Source organism: Microtus pennsylvanicus, chromosome 11 (genome assembly GCF_037038515.1).
Source record: "Microtus pennsylvanicus isolate mMicPen1 chromosome 11, mMicPen1.hap1, whole genome shotgun sequence".
NCBI lineage: Eukaryota > Metazoa > Chordata > Mammalia > Rodentia > Cricetidae > Microtus > Microtus pennsylvanicus.
The window spans coordinates 53291126-53313713 of record NC_134589.1 but is presented as its reverse complement, the minus strand read 5'-3'; the positions used below and the strand labels follow the sequence as shown (position 1 = coordinate 53313713).

General features: G+C 48.4%; 1 protein-coding gene across 1 annotated transcript in view; it reads left to right on the top strand.

Annotated features, from left to right (window-relative positions):
• Pik3r5 (phosphoinositide-3-kinase regulatory subunit 5) overlaps positions 1 to 22588 on the top strand; it is a 69899-nt gene that overhangs the window by 23615 nt on the left and 23696 nt on the right. The window contains exon 2 of the mRNA XM_075992104.1: positions 21598 to 21713. Within this exon, the coding sequence (XP_075848219.1) occupies positions 21611 to 21713 (103 nt within the window). The 5' untranslated portion in view covers positions 21598 to 21610. The remainder of the gene's footprint in view (positions 1 to 21597; positions 21714 to 22588) is intronic.

Sequence of the window (22588 nt, the reverse complement as noted above, 5' to 3'; positions counted from 1 at the left end):
GTGTGTCTCTAGACACAGGGAGACAAGCATAGCTGGGAGCTGGTGATAGGCTGTTTAGGGAGTACCCGGAAAGCAAGCAGACTGTGGGAGCTCTGAACTGGATGCGTGAAGTGGCAGCAAGGTCACACCAGGACCACAGGATATAAGCATCAACAACTGATAGCAGGCTCCGGGCCCATGTCCTCATTCCTCAGGGTTTCACAGCTCCGGGACAGAGGATAGGGGGTGGGGTAGAAAATCTCACCTAGGGGCCCACGAATGTGGATGGAGGACGGGTGACATCGTTTTTTGTCACTCAGTTCTAACTGAAGGTTAGCGTTCCCTTTCAGTATGAATACAGTCAATAAGCCACAGTCATCTCAGTAGCACCTGTGTCTTTGTCACCAACAGAAATCCAGATGTGTGCACATCACTCTACAGTGGGTTGCAGATAGCTTTTGTTACTTATGCTTTTTAATATTTCAGAGTGGTGTTGGAAACCAGACTTACGGCTGGGTTTTGTTATTTGATGCGTTAGAAGGATGCGTATGTTATTACTTTAGAAACCTGGTTGTTTTAAGATAAGTAACAATTGTATTTCCATGGAGTGTTAGTTCCTTGTCTTGTCGCTCTAGTTTCTCAGCTCCTCTTCTCTCCTCTCAATTTTATTACGTGTGTGAGTGTTTGAGCTGCCTGTATGTCTTTACTCTACCGGCATACCTGCTGTCCAGGGAGCCAGAAGAAAGCATTGGATATCTTGGGATTAGAGCTGTGTGTAGCCTTGTGGGTGGCAGGAATTGAACCTGGGTCCTCTGGAAGAGCAACCAGTGCTCTTAACCCTGAGTCATCTCTCCACCCCTCCCTCCCACACCCCTGCTTCTTTCTCGCTTTTTTAAAAAAATAATGTATTTATTTTTATTTTATGTGCATATATGTCTGTGTGAGGATGCCGGATCTCTGAACCTGGGTCCTCTGGAAGAGCAGCAGGTGCTCTTAACTGCTGAGCCATCTCTCTACCCCCCCCCCCCCGCTTCTCTCTTCTCTTCTTTTTTTTTTTAACACAGCCCAGAAGAAGCTCATGAGATGATGGTTCTTCCCACCTCACTTAACCTAATCTAGCACCTCCCTCAAAGAGTTACCCAGAGGTCTGTTTCCATGGTGATTCTGACTCTTGTCAAGTCAACAATCAGCAGTAACTATCACACATGGGATGCATTTCCTTTGCAATCATACATATTTAATCTCGTTCATTTCAAGCATTATTCTGAAGAGAGTTCTCTAGACTTCTCCAGACTGTCGGGTGGGCTCACAGCAATCAATCAAAAAACAAAAGCCATAAGAGATGTTTATTATTGGAGCAGTTAGGTCAAGAATTCTAGGTGTTCCCTGACAGTTGAGCAGAGTTTAGGCGTTGGGCTCCTTGAATTCTCATCTTGGCTCTCACTGGCTACAGGTCTTGAGAAAGTGGCTTCATCTCTCAGATTCATGGTTTCTTTGTATGTCAAATGGGAATAAATAATGCCAATCCTTAAGGGCTGTTCTATGTACAAGTGACTTCCTACTTCGGCACCTGGCAGGATAGGGGTTCCACCGAAGCAGGTGGCATGCAGCTACGCAGCGGTTTATTTAGGCCTAGGAGATGCAAGCATGATTCTTATCGATTACAGATGGATTACCTAGCTAAATTCCTTTCTGTTTGTATAGATGGCGACAGTTGGATCACAGCTGGACAATGCTTCTCATCTTTTCCCTTGCTCTGGTGGAGTCTACATATTCCCCAGGTCTGAAGTTTGATCCATAAGTATAGTTAGTTATTGAAGATATATTTAAGGCATGTCCACATGGAATATGTGACCCTAGGAAACACATGAACTGAGAAGACACAAATGCAAAAGACTATATATCACATGATTCTGTTTGTATGAAATGCTCATAAAGATGGAAGTGGATTCCTGGTTGACAGGGGATAGGGAAGTGGGTACGGGGCTTCCTGGTGGTGGAAATGTGTAAGAGCAGGCAGTAGTGATGGTTATATAATACACTGAGTATTCTAAAATCCAGAGTGAACACTTTACAGATGAGTTTTCATGTTTCAGGAACTATATCTCAATAAAAAAGCGAAATTCTGCACCAGCCCCACTGACAGTGAAAGGTTAAAAGGGAGATTGTGAACACCTCTAACCTGCAAATATGGCAGTTTGGGTGAAATGGACAAGTTCCTTATTTCCACTGAAACTCGTGCAAGGAGAAATAAATCGCCTGCATAGGCTTTTGTCTATTAGATAAAGCAAATTAATGATTAGTCAATTCCAAAACGGACGCACCAGACCCATATGGTGTTGCTCACGAATTCTGATGATCGTTTAAGGAAAAACGCTAATAGCATACTGAAATCCATCCCGGAAAATAGAAGATGAAGGGGTGTGTGTTCCTTGATTCCCTTTGTATGAAAAGGATCTCGCTGTGTACCCCTTACTGTCCTGGAGCTTACTCTGTAGCCCAGGCTGTCCTGGAGCTCACTGTGTAGCCCAGGCTGTCCTGGAGCTCACTGTGTAGCCCAGGCTGTCCTGGAGCTCACTGTGTAGCCCAGGCTGTCCTGGAGCTCACTGTGTAGCCCAGGCTGACCTGGAGCTCACTGTGTAGCCCAGGCTGACCTGGAGCTCACTGTGTAGCCCAGGCTGACGTGGAGCTCACTGTGTAGCCCAGGCTGACGTGGAGCTCACTGTGTAGCCCAGGCTGTCCTGGAGCTCACTGTGTAGCCCAGGCTGTCCTGGAGCTCACTGTGTAGCCCAGGCTGTCCTGGAGCTCACTGTGTAGCCCAGGCTGTCCTGGAGCTCACTGTGTAGCCCAGGCTGTCCTGGAGCTCACTGTGTAGCCCAGGCTGGCCTGGAGCTCACTGTGTTAACCAGGCTGGCCTCGGAGCTCACTGTGTTAACCAGGCTGGCCTCGGAGCTCGTTCTCAGGGATCCAGCTACCCCAGCCTTTCAAGTGCTGGCATCAAAACTGTGCACCACCATGTTCAGGTTCAACTCACTTTCTGAGGTCAGCATTACACTAATGCCCAAATCAAGAAGAGGTATGTAAGCCAATGTATCGTTTTTTAACTTCAAGTTCCAATTAGTCATGACTGACTAATAGGAAAGCAATCATGACCCAGAGAGGTTAGTGGCATAAGCCTGTAATCCCAGAATTTAGGAGATAGAGGCAGGGGAATTAGGAGTTCAAGATCAATCTTGGCAGCCGGGCGGTGGTGGCGCACGCCTTTAATCCCAGCACTCGGGAGGTAGAAGCAGGCGGATCTCTGTGAGTTCCAGGCCAGCCTGGTCTACAAGAGCTAGTTCCAGGACAGGCTCCAAAACCACAGAGAAACCCTGTCTCGAAAAACCAAAAAAAAAAAAAAAAAGATCAATCTTGGCTACCTAGCTGTCTTAAAGAGAGAGAAATAGGAGAGCATATATAGGTCAGTATCCCCCATGCCAGTGTCTAGAAAGGTCTGCATAGCTGAGAGCAATTTTATCCAACAGTGCATAAAAGCGCTCTGCCCCGCAACCAGAAACACTGTAGACCAATGAAAGATTTATTCTGGGCACGTGGTGGTTAGTCAGCATCTGAAAGTCAGCTCGTGCAGCCCACCACTTCAGCAGGCTAGCTGAGAAAAGTCATGATCGTATCAATAGATTCGACGGTCTTGCACCTATGCAGGTCTTTCTAGGGGCTCTAGACAGAGAAAACGCACATACAGAGGTGGTGTTTAAAAGCGCAGTGCCGAGAAGCTAGATACTTCCCTGTTAAGATGCTCACTCGTCACTCCTGCTCAAGTTTCTACTTTTCTGCCCTAGCCAATGCAAAACCCAAGAAAAGGAAACACAGCATTTACAGAAAGGGAAGGAAGTCATAAAACCAGTCTCATTTGTGGCTGAGAGGACTGTCTGTATGAAATCCTAAAGATTCAGCAGCAATATCAAAGTTTCTTGAACTAACAGGCAGTTATAGCAAGGTTGGAAGGTAGAATATATGTGTGTGTGTCATATATATGTCATTTATGAACTAACAGGCAGTTATAGGAAGGTTAGAGGGTAGAATATATATATGTGTGTGTGTGTGTGTGACATATATATATATATTATTAACAGTCAGTTGTGTTCCTATATAGATCAGCAGTGAATTGTTGGAATTTGAAATAAAAACCCAGTACCATTGGGCTGGAGAGTTGGCTCAGTGGTTAAGGGCACTTGTGCAAGACCCAGATTTGTTTCCCAGCACCCATATGGAGGCTCACCACCAAGTACACATGTAGTGCGCAATCACATGAGAACAAATACTTATATATATATATATATATATATATATAATAAAAATATATCTTAAAAATTAAAAAACTGTATCATCTACATAGCCATCAAAATGAAGAACTTATGTAGAATCTAATCTGTAATGAAATATTCAGTGTATCAAGGTTTATATGTGGACACCCCAAAACCAGTGAATGAAATCTAAGAAAATATAAATAAATGGAGAGGCATTCCATGTTCATAGACAGGAAACCTCACTATGGTTAGGGTACCAGTTTTTCCATAATTGATTTATGGCATCGGTGAAATCCAAACAAAAATCCAAAGTTACTTTGTCATTATGAGCCACTACTGACTTCAAGACATACCGTTATGCTGTAGCGTACTGGGGAGAAATAGACAGTAGGCCAACAGAGCAGAGCAGAGAGCCCAGAATCAGATCCACACAAGTGCTCAGTCAACTCATCTCTGACCATAGAAACCAGATAATATCGTGTAGAAAAGAAGTCTTCTCAACCAATAGCACAACAATGGATATCGGAACACAAACTCGACACGTTTCACATAGAAAAAAGATACTGGGGGCTGGAGAGATGACTCAGTGGTTAAGAGTGTTTACTGCTCTTCTGGAAGACCCAAGTTCAGCTCCCAGCACCCACAGGAGGAAAGTGGCAGCAGCCTGTAACTCCAACCCCAGGGGATCTGACCCCTTCTTCTGAATTCTGAAAGTACCTACACACACAAGGCGTGCTCGCTGTCTCTCTCTCTCTCTCTCTCTCTCTCTCTCTCTCTCTCTCCCTCTTTTTTTCTCTCTCTCATACACAAAGAATTACATAAAAATTATTCTAAAGGAATCAATTATTCTAAAAGTAAAGCGCAAAGTAACAGATAATGAAATTTCTAGATGATGAAAATCCAGATGGCTTGGAGTCTGGCAATGGATTTTTACTTATTTTGTCTTTCAAAGCCTCCATCAATTAACAATGAAGTTAATCCTCCAAAAGACATGCCTACAGGCCAGCCTAGTCAAGGCAGTCCCTCAATTCAGGCTATCTTTTAGATGTTTCTAGGTGCAGCTAGTTGGAATTTAAAAACTGGTTAGCAATGACTAACATACCCATATACTAGTTACCAAAGGCAAGCCTTGTGTCAAATCAAACTTGTAGCCCAGGAGTATCACAGCAATGGCAGTGATGCTGTTTAGTACCCACACAGCTTGCCCTAACCTATCCAGATCTCCATCAGATACCACAGTGGGAAACTGGTCATGTCAACCTCATGGTCAGTGGGGCATCAATCCACAAAGCAGATGTAGAATTGAGTCTCAGTGGTGGCCTTGGCAACATTGACACACTTGAGAACTAAATTATTATGGTGCAGCAGGCAAGCAGACCATGTATTTACCACAGTGAGGGTCCCATTCGTCATTTGACCAGCTGGCTCAAACCCAGGTGTCTTTGCTACCAAAAGCTCATGGCAACATTTTCCAGCAGAGATCACAGAGGTGGGTGTAGCCAGAGGGAAGTTGGTATCGGGTAGGTCTGGCACCAGATTGGTCTTCAGTTCTGTCAGAGCAACACCTGGGACACCATCAAATCTTGAAGGAGGTGGTGATGAACGATAGCATCTAGCTAATGAGGGAGTTAAGGTTAGTGTAGATTGGCCCACGCACGCACACGCAATGCAAGCAAACACACACACATTAAATCTTTTTTTTTTAAAGAAATAATTAAGTGCCTGGTGGTGGTGTTACATGCCTTTAACCTTTAATCTCAGCACTTTGGAAGGCAGAGACAGGTGGATCTCAGTGAGTTCAAGGCCAACCTGGTCTACAAGAGCTAGTTCCAGGACAGCCAGGACTGTTACACAGAGAAACTCTGTCTCAAAAAAACTATTAAAAAAAAGGAATTAAGTTGTATATTTAAAAGAAGGGAAAAAAGTGAAGTATTTTTAAGATATTAACTGAAATCTCATGGAAGCCCCATTCTGACAGGAGCATCCAGGAACTTGGAGTTTTTCTCTGTTCCCAGCATAGATTTTCCCCAGAGTGGTTATCTCGTTAGTGTGAGGAGGAGGGAAAGGAGAGAGCCAAAGACAGGTCCCGTCTTCATGCTTTGGCCTTAAGGGTGCTGCTGAGAGAGTTTGGGTTCTGACCTGCACCTCTTTCTTTGGCCCCTAGCTGAGGAAATCAAGGAGGAAGCTGGTCTTCCAGGCAACATGCCCTCTCCGTGGGTGTCCAAAAGTGACTTAGTCAACATCTATGCAGACTGACTCACTGGGTGTTGTAGTCGACGTGATTTCCCCTCAGGCCTGAGGAATATCCCCTATTGCTCATGTGGGCATAACATTATGGGGCCAATATTAGGGTGGGGCTTTGGTTTGTATACTCATATCACTGGGTAAGAAGCAGCCTAGGCCCCATGTCAAGCCATGGGGCAGAACCATTAACGTGATGAACTGGGCACTGTAGTCAGAGCTGAAAGACTAGGAATGGGAACAGATAGGCATGATGTAGTCATTGAGGAGGCAGAGAGACTGTGGAGGATGGGAGGGTAAGGTGGGTACCCTCCCCAGCCTGGAGGTCAAAAGACTTACCTTAAAGAAATGAACTATGGGTCTACAAGAAGGCTGAGTGGGTAATTGTCGCCAAACCTGAGAACCTGGGTTCAGCCCTGTATTCACGTGGTAGAGGAGAGACCTGACTCTTACACACTGTCCTCTGACCTCCGCGTGTGCACTGTGGCGTATGCACACCCATGAACACACACATACACATATTTTTTAAAAGATATGATCGGAGCTGGAGAGATGGCTTGGCAGTTAGAAGCACTGGCTGTCCTTATAGAGGACCTGGGTTCGATTCCCAGGAGCCACGAGGCAACCCACGACCATCCAAAACTCCAGTTCTGGGAGATTTGATGCCCTCTTCTGGTCTCCTCCGGCACCAGGCACACAAGTGGGACACAGACACACAGGCAGACAAAACACCCATACACTTACACATAAAACAAAATAAAAACAGATCAATAAGGGTATGAATCATAAACAAGATAGAGACTGCGTGCTGGGATTAGGGTGAGGGTGTGGGAACGGAGAGAGCAATGTCTCAGGCAGAAAGAGCTAAGGCAGAAGTCTGGCCCTGGCCTGGAATGAAGGGGTCTTGTGAATGGTGTCAGAAGGTGTGACAGTGTCCCAGGGCAGGGAAAACCCGCAGAAAAGTTTTTAAGAGGACTGGGAGCAATCTTCTGAAACCCTACAGTTCTGCTGGTTCTGGGATTCCCAGCAGGTTCCCAAACCCGTAGGCTTTGAAAGGCCTGTGAGCACCCTCTCATGCCCATTCCTGCGCCCTCTTCTCTATCATCTTCCAGGTGACCACCGTTTGATTCGTTTCTCCACTAATGAATTTTGTCTGTTTTAAAATTTCTTGTAAGTGGAGCCAAGTACCTGTTGTTTTTCGTGCGTCTTCTTTTCACACTGTGTTCTGGGGTTTCATCCATGCCATTACATGTGTTCACGAGTCTTCCATCTTCCGTGTATGGCTCAATAACGAAACACTGTCGTGTAGTAATACACTGTATAGTGGCAAATCATCCCTGTGATGGGTCAGGTTGGTGTCAGGGGGAGGTTATTCTGAACAAAGCTTCCTGTGAGCAGTATTGAGCAACTCTTTTGTCAACAAAGGTTTTCACTTCTCTCGTGGAAAGGAGTGGACTAGTTGAGCTAAAGGCTAGGCAATTGGTTAATTTTGCGAAATTGCCAAACTGTTTTTCAACTTTGTACCATTTCACAATTCCATCAACAGTGAATGATTGTTCCATAGCCTCATCAACTTGGTATTGTTAGTTTTTATTTTAGATATTCTAGGGTTGGGTTGTTTCATTGTGGTTTTGAATCTTCGTTTTGCCAACGACTAATGGTTCTGACAATATTTTAATGTGTTTATTGCCCACTTGTGTGTCCTTTGTTAAGCATGGGTTCACTTCTGGGGTAGGAATCATTTGCTCTGTGTGTGTGTGCATGTGTGTGTAATGTTTTATTCTAGTTTCTAGCTTGTTTTTCATTTACCTATAATCTCAAAGAAGAGAAGTTTTAAAACTATAAACTCCAGCTTGTCAAATTTCTTAAGGATTTATTTGTTTTTATTTTATATATGTGAGTGCTTGCCTGTATGTAATGTAGTGCACTGTATGCCTGTCTGGTGCTTATAGAGACCAGAAGAAGGCATCAGATCCCTGAGACTGGCGTTGAACTGTGAACCACCTGATGTGGGTGCTGGGAGCAGAAGTCAGGTCCTCTGCAAGATCAGCAAGCTCCCTTAACAGCAGAGCCGGGTCCTCTCTCCAGTGCCCTGTTCATGACTTTTAAAATTAGGTTTGAGGTCTTTCTTGCTCTTGAGGTGACAATTTTTTAAATGGCCATATGTGTGTGTGTTGTGGTGTGTGTGTACTTATTAGTGTGTTTGTGTGCTTGTGAAGGCCAAAGTCAACATTAGGTGGCTTTTCATTTCTTTCCACTGCGATTTTTTTTTGAGATAGTCTTTCCCTGAGTTCGAAACTAATCAATTCACCAATGGATGTCCAGTGAGCGTCATGGGTTCTCCTGTCCACGCTCCAGGGCCCTGGTTGTAAATGCGCACCGCTGTGCCCAGCTGTCTGCATGGATGCTGGGCTCTAAGCCCAAGCCCTCAGGCTGATGCACAAACTCAGCCATCTCCCCAGCCCCATGACAATCTCTTTTTAGTTAAAACATGGTCATTGTGGGTAGGGTGAGAGTTATGAGGCTCTGAATCTTATTTCAGTCTTAGGTTTTAGTTGCCTTCTCGTATACATCTTCGTCAGGGAAGTGGGGATCCCTGCCACATTATTGCCAGGTGGGGGTAGAAGTCCTGGTTCCATACTCCACCCCGCTGATGATGGGGAGGGTCTTTGTTATTAGTGGGTGGAGAGGGAGTGGCCTCTACCCAGGCCTCTCTGGCTGCAAGGGGCAGGAGTGCATCATTACTACTCCAGTGTTACCATGGTGATGGGAGAGAGGATGACCTCACTACCGCAGCACCAGTGAGAGTCCTGACTCTGCACTAGGCTTCCCTTAACACCACCTATTGGGGTTGGGGATGCGTATTGTCTGGGGTGGAAGCCCGGGTTCCACTGTCTACTGACACCAGGGGTGGGAGGGAACTCGACCTCTGTGAGGATGATGGACCTGGCTTTCTACTTGGATTCCTCAGTCTTCTGACATAGGACTGGGGAGCCTCTCTGTAGGTGACAGAGCGGAAGCTGAAGCTCTGCCCTAGCCCTCACTGGTGGCAGCGACACCATACTTTCTCCATGGAGCTCGGATAGAGCAGAGACCCTGCGGCTAGAAGGCAGGGTCTTGTTCAGCTGCCCCATTCCTTGTCCTGGGAAAAGGTCAGCTTTTCCTGTCTGTATGCATTGGCTTTCTAGGTTGCCAGCTGTTCACTGTGGAGCTGAGGCTGTGGGAACAAGAAGAAAACCCTGGGAACTTGCTGCTACGTCATTCTGTCATTCTGCGTCCCCAGAGTCCTTGGCTGCTCTGCTTCTTCTGCCCTTCAGACATCCTTAGGTTCACATCACATACCCTGCCCAGAATGTGCCAGCACACTGCACAGGAAAAGCACAAGAGAGAACCATTCTCTCATTTTAACGGGTACAACGCCATTCTTTGTGGAATGAAAAGCGAGATGTCGAGGTTGGGGATGTAACTCAACTGGCAGAAGGCTTGCCCAGCATGCACTGAGCCCTCCCTGGCTTAATCCCTAGCACCACACAAACCAAGTGTGTTGCTATATGACTGGACTCCCAGCACTTCTGAAGTAGAGACAGGAAGATCGAAAGTTCATGGGGTGGGGGGAGTTTATGAAGCCAGCCTGGGTCTCAAAACAAAACAGAGGTATGAAATATCATTTATTATATTTTTTTGTTTTTCCAAGACAGGTTTTTCTCTGTGGCTTTGGAGCCTGTCCTGGAACTAGCTCTTGTAGACCAGGCTGGCCTCAAACTCACAGAGATCTGCCTGCATCTGCCTCCCGAGTGCTGGGATTAAAGGCATGTGCCACCCTGGAGGAAGGGAAAACCGACTCTCGCCAGTCATATTTGAGGCCTCTACCCAATGCCCACAGCCTAGGTTGACCTCTGAGTGTCTAGAAAAGGATGGAGTTGAGTCCTGTGGGCAGCGTGGAGAAAGGATCAGCTTTGGCTATGCTTCCAGCTCAGGCCATAGGAACTGTGGTGACAAAAACACGAATAAATAAATGGCTTAACCTGCTCGAGCTGCAGGAATTGTGGGTAGCCATGACTGTGTCTTCAGGAGCTGTGATTGTCAAATGGAATCAGCAAGTGAAACGGTGTAGCATAGGCCATCCGGCCTTCCACCTGCCCTCCTCCCCTCCCGCTCCTTCTTGTCTTCCTCTTTATTCCTTTCTCCTCTCTAGACCAGTCATCCTCAACCTGTGGGTCACAATCCCCTTGGGGATCATACATCCGGTATCCTGCATATCAGGGATTTACATTACCATTCATAACAGCCGCAAAATTACAGTTATGAAGGAGCAATGAAAATCATGTTATGGTTGGGCCCCCCACAACATGAGGAACCGTGTTAAAAGGTTGCAGCATTAGGAAGGTTGAGAACTGCGCTGGGGCGCTGGGCTGAAATTCATGATGAATTGACATTCCTGTGGAATATCACATCAATTAATGCTTTTCTTCGATTTTTGGTAAAATGCACATACCATATAATATACCGTCTTAGCCATGTTTCACTCAACTATTCAATAGCCTTAAAAAATAACTTTTTTTCTAAAGACAGTGTCTCATGTAGCCCCAGACTAGTCAAGTTCCGTGTGTAGCTAAGGACTGCTCTGAACTTGTGACCTCACTGCCTCCATTTTCTGAGTGCTGGAGTTTCAGTTGTGCACCGTCACCCTCGTTGATGTGGGGGTCACAAGCCCTTTACTAGCAGAACCGCACCCCAACCCTGTTGAGCAATCTTAACCCATTTATCCAGTCTCTACTAGTCTCCAGAACTCGTTCATCTTATGTCTCTGTACCCGTTAAACCACTTCTATCTCCTCCCTCAGCCTTACGCAGCCATAGTCAACTTTCTATTTCTATGACTGACTGCTCTACCTCACACAAGGGCAGCCATGCATTCCTCTGTCCACCTCACACAAGTGCAGCCATGCATTCCTCTGTCTGCCTCACACAAGTGCAGCCATGCATTCCTCTGTCCACCTCACACAGGTGCAGCCATGCATTTCTCTGTCTACCTCACACAAGTGCAGTCATGCATTCCTCTGTCCACCTCACACAGGTGCAGCCATGCATTCCTCTGTCCACCTCACACAAGTGCAGCCATGCATTCCTCTGTCCACCTCACACAAGTGCAGCCATGCATTCCTCTGTCCACCTCACACAAGTGCAGCCATGCATTCCTCTGTCCACCTCACACAAGTGCAGCCATGCATTTCTCTGTCCACCTCACACAAGTGCAGTCATGCATTCCTCTGTCTACCTCACACAAGGGCAGCCATGCATTCCTCTGTCCACCTCACACAAGTGCAGTCATGCATTCCTCTGTCTACCTCACACAGGTGCAGCCATGCATTTCTCTGTCTGCCTCACACAAGTGCAGCCATGCATTCCTCTGTCCGCCTCACACAGGTGCAGCCATGCATTCCTCTGTCCACCTCACACAGGTGCAGCCATGCATTCCTCTGTCCACCTCACACAAGTGCAGCCATGCATTCCTCTGTCCACCTTACACAGGTGCAGCCATGCATTCCTCTGTCCACCTCACACAAGTGCAGCCATGCATTCCTCTGTCCACCTCACACAGGTGCAGCCATGCATTTCTCTGTCCACCTCATACAAGTGCAGCCATGCATTCCTCTGTCTACCTCACACAAGTGCAGTCATGCATTCCTCTGTCCACCTCACACAGGTGCAGCCATGCATTTCTCTGTCCACCTCATACAAGTGCAGCCATGCATTCCTCTGTCTACCTCACACAAGTGCAGTCATGCATTCCTCTGTCCACCTCACACAGGTGCAGCCACGCATTCCTCTGTCCACCTCACACAAGGGCAGTCATGCATTCCTCTGTCCAACTCACACAGGTGCAGTCATGCATTCCTCTGTCCACCTCACACAAGTGCAGTCATGCATTCCTCTGTCCACCTCACACAAGTGCAGCCATGCATTCCTCTGTCTACCTCATACAAGTGCAGTCATGCATTCCTCTGTCTGCCTCACACGAGTGCAGTCATGCATTCCTCTGTCCGCCTCACACAAGTGCAGCCATGCATTCCTCTGTCCACCTCACACAAATGCAGCCATGCATTCCTCTGTCCACCTCACACAAGTGCAGTCATGCATTCCTCTGTCCGCCTCACACAAGTGCAGTCATGCATTTCCATGTCTACCTCACACAAGTGCAGCCATGCATTCCTCTGTCCGCCTCACACAAGGGCAGCCATGCATTCCTCTGTCCACCTCACACAAGTGCAGTCATGCATTCCTCTGTCCACCTCACACAAGTGCAGCCATGCATTCCTCTGTCCACCTCACACAAGGGCAGCCATGCATTTCTCTGTCCACCTCACACAGGTGCAGCCATGCATTCCTCTGTCTGCCTCACACGAGTGCAGCCATGCATTCCTCTGTCTGCCTCACACGAGTGCAGCCATGCATTCCTCTGTCCACCTCACACGAGTGCAGCCATGCATTCCTCTGTCCAACTCACACAAGTGCAGCCATGCATTCCTCTGTCCACCTCACACAAGTGCAGCCATGCATTCCTCTGTCTGCCTCACACAAGTGCAGCCATGCATTCCTCTGTCCAACTCACACAAGTGCAGCCATGCATTCCTCTGTCCACCTCACACAAGTGCAGCCATGCATTCCTCTGTCCACCTCATACAAGTGCAGTCATGCATTCCTCTGTCTGCCTCACACAAGTGCAGCCATGCATTCCTCTGTCCACCTCACACAGGTGCAGTCATGCATTCCTCTGTCTGCCTCACACAAGTGCAGTCATGCATTCCTCTGTCCAACTCACACAAGTGCAGCCATGCATTCCTCTGTCCACCTCACACAAGTGCAGCCATGCATTCCTCTGTCTACCTCACACAGGTGCAGTCATGCATTCCTCTGTCCACCTCACACAAGTGCAGTCATGCATTCCTCTGTCCACCTCACACAGGTGCAGCCATGCATTCCTCTGTCTACCTCACACAAGTGCAGCCATGCATTCCTCTGTCCAACTCACACAAGTGCAGCCATGCATTCCTCTGTCCACCTCATACAAGTGCGGTCATGCATTCCTCTGTCTGCCTCACACGAGTGCAGCCATGCATTCCTATGTCCACCTCACACGAGTGCAGCCATGCATTCCTCTGTCCACCTCATACAAGTGCAGTCATGCATTCCTCTGTCTGCCTCACACAAGTGCAGCCATGCATTCCTCTGTCCACCTCACACAGGTGCAGTCATGCATTCCTCTGTCTGCCTCACACAGGTGCAGTCATGCATTCCTCTGTCTGCCTCACACAAGTGCAGTCATGCATTCCTCTGTCCACCTCACACAAGTGCAGTCATGCATTCCTCTGTCCACCTCACACAGGTGCAGTCATGCATTCCTCTGTCCACCTCATACAAGTGCAGTCATGCATTCCTCTGTCCACCTCACACAGGTGCAGTCATGCATTCCTCTGTCTGCCTCACACAAGTGCAGCCATGCATTCCTCTGTCCACCTCACACAAGTGCAGTCATGCATTCCTCTGTCCACCTCACACAGGTGCAGTCATGCATTCCTCTGTCCACCTCACACAAGTGCAGTCATGCATTCCTCTGTCCACCTCACACAGGTGCAGTCATGCATTCCTCTGTCCACCTCACACAAGAGCAGCCATGCATTCCTCTGTCCACCTCACACAGGTGCAGTCATGCATTCCTCTGTCCACCTCATACAAGTCAGTCATGCATTCCTCTGTCCACCTCACACAGGTGCAGTCATGCATTCCTCTGTCTGCCTCACACAAGTGCAGTCATGCATTCCTCTGTCCACCTCACACAAGTGCAGTCATGCATTCCTCTGTCCACCTCACACAGGTGCAGTCATGCATTCCTCTGTCCACCTCACACAAGTGCAGTCATGCATTCCTCTGTCCACCTCACACAGGTGCAGTCATGCATTCCTCTGTCCACCTCACACAAGTGCAGCCATGCATTCCTCTGTCCACCTCACACAGGTGCAGTCATGCATTCCTCTGTCCACCTCATACAAGTGCAGTCATGCATTCCTCTGTCTGCCTCACACAAGGGCAGTCATGTATTCCTCTGTTTGCAACTCATTTGCTTACCCATCATAATTTGCTCAAGGTTCATCTGCAATGTAGTGTGTGTCAAACTGAGTAACTACACACACACACACACACATACAGAGAGAGAGACAGAGACAGAGACAGAGAGAGGCACCTCGTTTGTCTGTTCAGTTACTCCTGGATGCTTGGGCTGTGCCCACTCTTCGGCCCCTGTAACAAATGCCTCTGTGAACATGGCCATTCATGAACTTGCTTTCAGTTATCTTGAACCCAAATCTGGAATTGGAGTTGCCAGGTCATATGTCAACTCTCCTGTCCCTCTTTTGAGGGACCTTGTTGTTCTTCCATAGCTGCCACACCGCTTCCCATCCCCAAAGCAGCATCTCATAAGGCCCTGGCTTCTTCATACGCTCACATTTGCTTGGTTGTTTTTTTCCCCTTTAATAATAGCCAAGCTAATTGGAGTAGCCTAGGTTTTGAGTTGCATTTCCATGGTGATCAGTAGTGAAAAGTATCCTATGACTATGGGCGTTATTGTGTAGGTGGGGGGGCATGATATATGTGTATGGGGTGCACCTGCCATGGCCCCGGGCAGTCAGGGGACAATTTTGTGAAGTCTTTTTTCCTACTTTTCCTTTATGTAGGTTTCTAGGGATTGAACAAAGGTCACACGCGTGTGTGGAAATCGTCTGTTACCTAGTGAGCCATCTCATTGCTCTGAAATCCCTTTCGGGTGTTTCTTAGCCTCCTGCATATTTATCTGGAGAAGGATTTATTCAAGGCCTTTGTCTGTTGGGAATGGAAGGTGGTGCTGGTGATGGGGTCGAGTTGTAGGAGTTTTATACCTAGTCTAGAGTTTAGCCTTTCATCTCTCAAATGACAAGAAGCCTTTTGCCCTTGACTGTCACCTTTCATGCAGTCTTGGTCCTTAGATCTAACTTACTTTTGTCTCTGAGATCTAATTTGTCTGTTTTTCCTTTGTGACCTGGGATTCTTCAGTGTGTACCATCAGTGTTTGAATGAGAAATGTTGCCCATAGTCTTAGGCATTTGAATGCTTGGCCCCTGGTTGGTGGAGTTGTTTGGGAAGGTTTGGTGTGTGCAGCCTTGAGAGAGGACAAATGTCACCAGGGGTGATCTTTGGGATAGAAAAAAGCCTCACCTGTTTCTAGTTTGTTCTGTCTGCTTGGTGCCTGCAGTTTAGATGTGAACTCCCAGCTTCCACTCCAGTTGCCTGCCATGGCTGCCATGCTGTTCCCAGAATTATAGGCTCTGACCCTCTGAAACCATGCGCCCAAATAAACTCTTTCTTCTGTGCGGCCTTGGTCATGGTGTGTTATCACAGCCGCAGGGAATACTAATAGAGGTGTATCTCCAGGGAGCCATCTACAAACCCAGGGGGATGCACCTTCTTCTGCTGGGTCCAAGAGTTTCGCAGTTCTAATTGTTTCTGTTTAGGCTGGTGATCCTTTTTGCAGTGCTTCTATACGACTCTGGACCTTCCGGCGTAATGAGAGGATGCATGTTTCCGTTTACTGTCGTCTTCTCTTCTGCCTTTCGAGTTTTGTTCCTAAAAACTGCTTTTCTTAAAAGTTCATTGCTTTTGTTTCTCTTGATGCTATTCAGCGTGGGCCTTTTCCTGAGAGCGTATCGTAATTTTAGAACGAGATAATGGTAATTTCTATGCTACTTTTTGCTCAATCACATCGTCTAATTCCTTTCGTTGTTGCAGCCATTTTTGTTGTTGCTCACTGCGGTTTCTATAAGCACTGAGTGGGGCTGGGAGGAAGTGTGATGAATGTCGCCGGCTCGATCACTGGCAGGGCTGTAGCTCTTGAATGACATATGCCTTAGAAGATCTCACACCTTAGCCACACACTCAGCCTGCAATTATTCAGAACACCCAGCTGAGCAAGAAATGAACTGAAATAAAGAACTTCAGAGTACACAGACATGCAATAGTGAGCAAAGAGACAAGTCAGACTTTCAGCCACTGTTCACACAATGCTATCACCATGGTTACGATACCTAACGTAAATGTCAAAAACAATTATTTCAGCAACTGTAATCTTCCGTAAAGTGTTTAATGCAAATCTGAATCTATGCTCTAGATAATATAGCGACACACCCTGAAGAGAGGGTCTAGGACCACAGACTCAGAAATCACCGTCAAAATGGCACGGGAATTCCTGGCCTTGCCAATACGTTTTGAAATCTTGATGAAAAGGAATGATGTCAGAAAACAAAGCAGAATTCACAAAACAGACATCTGAAAACCTGTTCCAGTAACTCTAGGAGAAATTAGAAAAGCGATTCAAAAGTACTTAGAGGGAAAGAGCCGAGAGCCTAGATGACTCACGGCTGGCGGGAGGGTGTGCTCGCCCGTCTGCCAAGGCTGCCAAGACTACCCGTTATCTGGGCTCTTGCTTCGGGCTCCCACTGTGTCTCAGGAAAAAGCCTCCCGACTCTCTCCAGGGTCCTCAGGAAGGTCGCCAGCCCTCTGCACTGGCTCAGAAGAGGAACTTGGACATGGAAGTGGCCACTGTTTAATGTTTCAACACTGTCCACCAGGGGAGCCTGCCTGACAGCCGCTGGCATTTTGCAATGGGCTCCTTTTCATGAGGGGATCCCAGGGTTGGGCATTAGAGCCTGAACAATTCAGGTCTTGCTTTCCAGGTGTTTGTAAAAGGTGTCATCCTACTGTCTGCTGTCCCTTGTTTTCCAGAGCCAATGGGGCTCTGCCCACAAGTCGTAAAGAGTGGCTCGTGTCACTGAGTCATCAGGCCGTGTTGACCATGCAGGCTCAGCACTGAGCACAGGGCTGACCTGACCCATGAGGCTCTGGATGAGGCCACTCTCATCTCTGTAGTTCTCTGAGGAACTCCTCCGCTGAATTTCTACTGCTTTCCTCAGGCTCTCCGGGTCCAGCGTCCAGTAGATCCTAACTTTTAAAAATGCATTTATTTATTTTTATGTGCATGCGTGCTTTGTCTGCATGTATGTCTGTCTGTGCACCATGTGCCTGTCTGGTGTCCAGGGAGTTTAGAAGAGGTTGATTCTGTGAATACAGGCGGTTGTGAGCCACCAGGTGAGTGTTGGGAATTGGAACCCAGTCCTTTGGGACAGCAATCAGTTCTGGTACCCACTGAGCCATCTCTCTGGCCCTGGATCCTAATTCTTAAGAGCTTGGACCAACACTTAGATAACCACAGTATGCCAGGGATCCCAGCACACCAGAAACTCTGCCCCGGGCTCTGAGGACATCTGGCTTTCCAAAGAGAAGACCTTGATCATCTCCTTAGAACCAGAGAACACCGAGGCCCCAGGAAGAAGGATGAAGAAGCCATGGGTTAGCAGGCACTGGAGAGGTACTAGGGATGCTGTTGACACTGGAGGAAGGCTGATAGTGGCAGACCAGGATACTGGGCTCTGATGCCTGTAAGGACAAGGACACGGCAGGAAAAGTGTCTGCCGAGAAGACTCACATTTGCATCCTGACCATGTAAGACTAAGGCGACTCATGCTGGTCACCCCAGCAAGACCAGAAAGGTGGTGTAACACTCAGTTCACACAGTTTTATCCAACCCCCAGGCTAGAGAGGTGGAGCCCAGAGCCCCATTATGCTGTAGCATGTCCTCTCTCTGGCTAATAAGAGTGTCCATTTTCTGGAAGAGGCAGACTGGGCTGGGCAGCTGGTGTACACAGACATGTCATGGCTTAGGATCATCAGCAACTGCAAGTGTAAACCCTGCCAAGCAAAATTCTGGTAACTGAGTTTTCCCTTGGAATGGAGGCGTGCACTGGCTTTTTTCCTTCCTTCCTTCCTTCCTTCCTTCCTTCCTTCCTTCCTTCCTTCCTCCTTTTCTTTTTCTAACTGCATCTTATTTGCAGAGGGACAGTGTATGCATGGTTTAGAACCTAGACTTCCTGGCTCTACATTCTGGCTTTGCTACCTCTTAGCTGTGTTAACTCAGGCAAGCTGTTCTATTCTTCTGGGACACTAATTGCCCATCTTTTTCTCCTGTCTTGCTATTGTCCTGCAGAGGTGGTCCAGCCTTCCATCCCGTACTACTGGGCTTTCCTACCCTGATGACAGTCTCCTGGACTAGGTTAGCAACACCATTTAAGTCCTGCTGTCTCTCTGGCGCCCAGACCCCTCCCCCCACAGTGGATGTGCAAACTGTTCTTCCTGCCTCTTCCCTGCTCCCAGCCAATGCTCCTGATGAACTAGGAGTAAACTTGGTGGTGCCTCAACTGGTAGGAGGCTCACATCCTCAGATATCCTTTTTAAATCCCTCAAGCCTTTGGTTTTGGAGGGGCTGCACACCTTCCAGAGAAGTCGACTCTTTTCTTCTTTGCAGTCTTAAGGTGGCGGTGACGAGTGCACACACGCACTGCCATTCCAGGTTCGTGCAAACAGTACCAAGGTCATCGCAGCTCCGTCTAGCCAGCTAAAGACTCATTTAATTTTACATTACATGTGTGTGAGTGCAGGTGCCTGAAGAGACCAGAGGTGTTGGATGCCCTGGATCCGGTGGTTGTGAGTTGCTGCTGTGGGTGCTAGGAAGCGAACTTGGATCCTCTGCAGGATCAGTACGTGCTCTTGACTGCTGAGCTACCTCTCCATAGAGCTGTAGGATGTAGGACATTCAGCGCTTTATACCTGGGGTTCAGGCTCAGCCACAGCTAGGGAGGAAGGAAAGTCCTACCTGTCCCCCTTGAACTGTTGGGAGCAGTGTGTCTTCTTTCTAGTTCTACCCTACTCCTGGTGGCCTACAGTGAGCTCCTTATCTACACCGACTTCCAGTCACCCCTTGTGGAAAGTGAAGGACTTACTGGGGTGGCTTCTGGTCTCCCTTGGGAACTCAGCCTGCGGTTGATGGTGGAGCAGCTATGAGGACAAAGACTGGGTCATGACATGGATCTCCAAGATTTTCTTTATGAAGGGTCCTGGTGTTCTGGCTCCTTCAGCAGGTGCTGTCAGCTCAGGACTGACGAACAGACTGAATAGGTACTAGTGTTTGGACTGTAACTGAGGACAGGGGCTCAGCATGATCATTTAGTCACACTGGGTACCAGCACAGCCCAAAATAAAAGAGGAGCCGAGCCCACTAAATTGCCCTATCTGTCTGGGGCAGTGGATTCTATCTGGTTCAAAGGCAAGCGTGACAGTTGTTAGAAAAGGCCTTAGAGGTACTTTGAGGCCTCCCGGCATCACCGAGGCTAACATTCAGGGGCTTAGTCATGAATACTAAGCAAAAATTCTTCCGAACCCAGTTCACCATCCCAGCCTCCAGGGCCATGGGATCTGGGACCGGCTGTGTTCCACTGTCCTAACACGTGACTCCAGAATCTGTCCTTAGCAATTTCATCCCTACACCCAGACCTTGGCAATACTATCTCATCTATATGGAATACCCTTCCTCTCACGTGATCCTAGGTATCCCTATCTGGCTTTAAATCCCCTGTTTGGAGACCCTAAACAAGCTAGTGTCGACTGGGCATTGTCCCTCTCCCAGTATCATACTCTCTTTATCTGTCACCTTGCAGGAGTCCCCCTTGTATAGTTGATGGAGTTCCTGTTCCACCCAGGAACAAATGTCTGCTCTGTCCCGGGCACATAGAAGGCAGTCAGGAAATGAAAGGTGGCATAGACACGTGGGTGCCACTGTGCCATCCCAGTTCCGTGGTGCATCGCTCTCTCGGTCATCAGTGGAGCAGCTCACGAAGAGCTTACTTCAGGGAGTGCTGGTTCTCCCCCAGACTGGAGAGGCAGGAGGATTTGCTTAGGTCGGGACTCTGGGATCTGAGCCGATTGGGGGAGGGGGTCATCCCTCCCCTCTTTGCATGTCGTTTGCATGGCTCAGTTAGGAGGTTCTGCTTCCTCTTCTGGTTTCCTGGTTGGTCCTCAGATTCCCCAGAACTGTTCCAACCCCTGCTTTCCGGATGACCTGATGTGACAGGCTGGGGACAGTGTCTACAGTAGACTGAACCCCTGAGGGCAGGCAAGAGTGGCAGAGAGGGTTGCATGATACAGATCTCACTGCACCCTCCCCACAGCCTCTTGACATCCGGACACCGCCGTCTCCACTTCAGAGATGAACAAACTGAGGTTTGGGGGGAAAGCTCAGGCATTTGCCACAAATCTCATGGCCAGCAAAAATCAGAGTCCAGTTAAGGTCTCACTCTCTGATGGACGCCACCACCTGGCTTAGTCGCTGTACCAAGCTACCTGCCATGACTTCTCAAGGACCCAGGGAGCCCTCCCCAGAACCCAGACATGGAGTTGGCCCTGTTGGAGGCTCTCAGTTTCCCTCCTGGTGTTAAAACCCCTTCTGAAGTGGCCCTCCTTGTGCCCCTCCAGCTGAGCCACCGGAGTTTCGGGAAAATGCAGAAGAGGGCCGGGCAAGGGCTCTGGATAGATGGCAAATAAGAGGTTAAGGCGGGAAGGACCTAGGCCTCAGGAAGGAGGATGTATGGGATGGGGATGGGGATGGAAATGTGTGAGGACAGAACCCCACCTTTGCTCTAGCCCTAGCACTGGTGTTGGGGTGCCCAGCATGTGGAGGGAGACCCTGTGGACTAGAAGACACAGGTCTGGAAAGTCACAAGAAAACCCCCACGTTGTTTTGATTCCCCCCTGGAGGTCCCCTGCTTGAATATCTGAGGTTTGGTCATTCTCTGGACATCTCTGGGCATTTGCTAGACACTTGGCAACACTCCCTACTGCCTGGTGAGCAGGCATGTCCCATGTCCCCCTTAATTCCCATTCTGTAATTCTCTTTTCCTCCCACTCCATGCTTTTCTGTCACAGAGATGCTTTCTCCTGCTGCACAGATGAACCTTCTGGAAGCTGCCTCTTCCCTGTGTGCACAGTGCCCACAGTAGCCAAGTGGGCTGTGAGCCTCTGTCACTTTTACCACTGCCTTGCTCCCCTACCTGAAGTTCTCCAGGAAGGCTGACAGGTGTTTATCCTCCATGCAGGCAATGACTCAGGATGCAGCCAGCAGCCACAACGTGCACAGAGGACCGCATCCAGCATGCCCTGGAGCGATGCTTGCATGGACTGAGCCTTGGACGCCGTTCTGCACCCTGGTCAGGTAGGTCTGGGAACTGGGAGACACTGTAGAACTGAGTGAAGCCCCAGAGGCCAGGTATGGCACCCAGCAGGTTCTGCTTCCATCCCTGTGTGCCAGGTGAGCAAGTCCCCCACACCTCACCTGGGCAGGAGGCAGGCACAGCCTCTGTTTAAAATTCCTCCCTAGCAGGCTCTCCCGCTTTCTCTCATAGTATCTTCGTCCTCTTTTCCCTCTTCCTATTACTCCTCCTCCCCTTCCTCCTCCTCCTTCTCTTCTTCCTTCTCTTAGTACTGTCTTGTTTCCTTAGCATCTGTAGACACACAGAATAGAGCCTGCTAGAAACCTAGCCCCAATCTCCAAAAGAGAAGCCAGGACTTCAGTCAGCTCTCCCCCAACAGTGTTTGCTTTTTTCTAGTTCTTTCCACGGCCCTACTCTGCTTTTCCTTAAATAGAACAAAGAGAGGATCTCAGCCAGACTGCAGGGTGTCTGCAGACTGAAACGGTGGTGTCCCTGGAGGCTGGAGCCTACTTGTGGGGATGCCTTGTGCTACTGAAGGAACACACTGCCACTTAGTTCCCTGCTCTGAGTCAGATAGCCTCTGCTGCTTCTTTCCTGCCTCAGGACCTTTGGACTTGCTGACTGGATCTCTTCCCTGGAGGCTGACCCCCTCTCTGCTCAGATGTCACCTCTGTGGACAGCTTTCTCTGTCCTTGGGAATCAGATAAATTTGGATTAACTCCCTCTGTCTGTGCAGCCTTGTCCATTCCACTTGTCTTTGTGGGGCTCCCAATCTGCTGTCTGGGTAATGGGAATAATCACGACTAGAAGATGGGAAAGTGGGCAGAGAGAGTGTGTGCAAAGGCCCAGCACCATCCCAGCTCATAGTCGGTGGTCA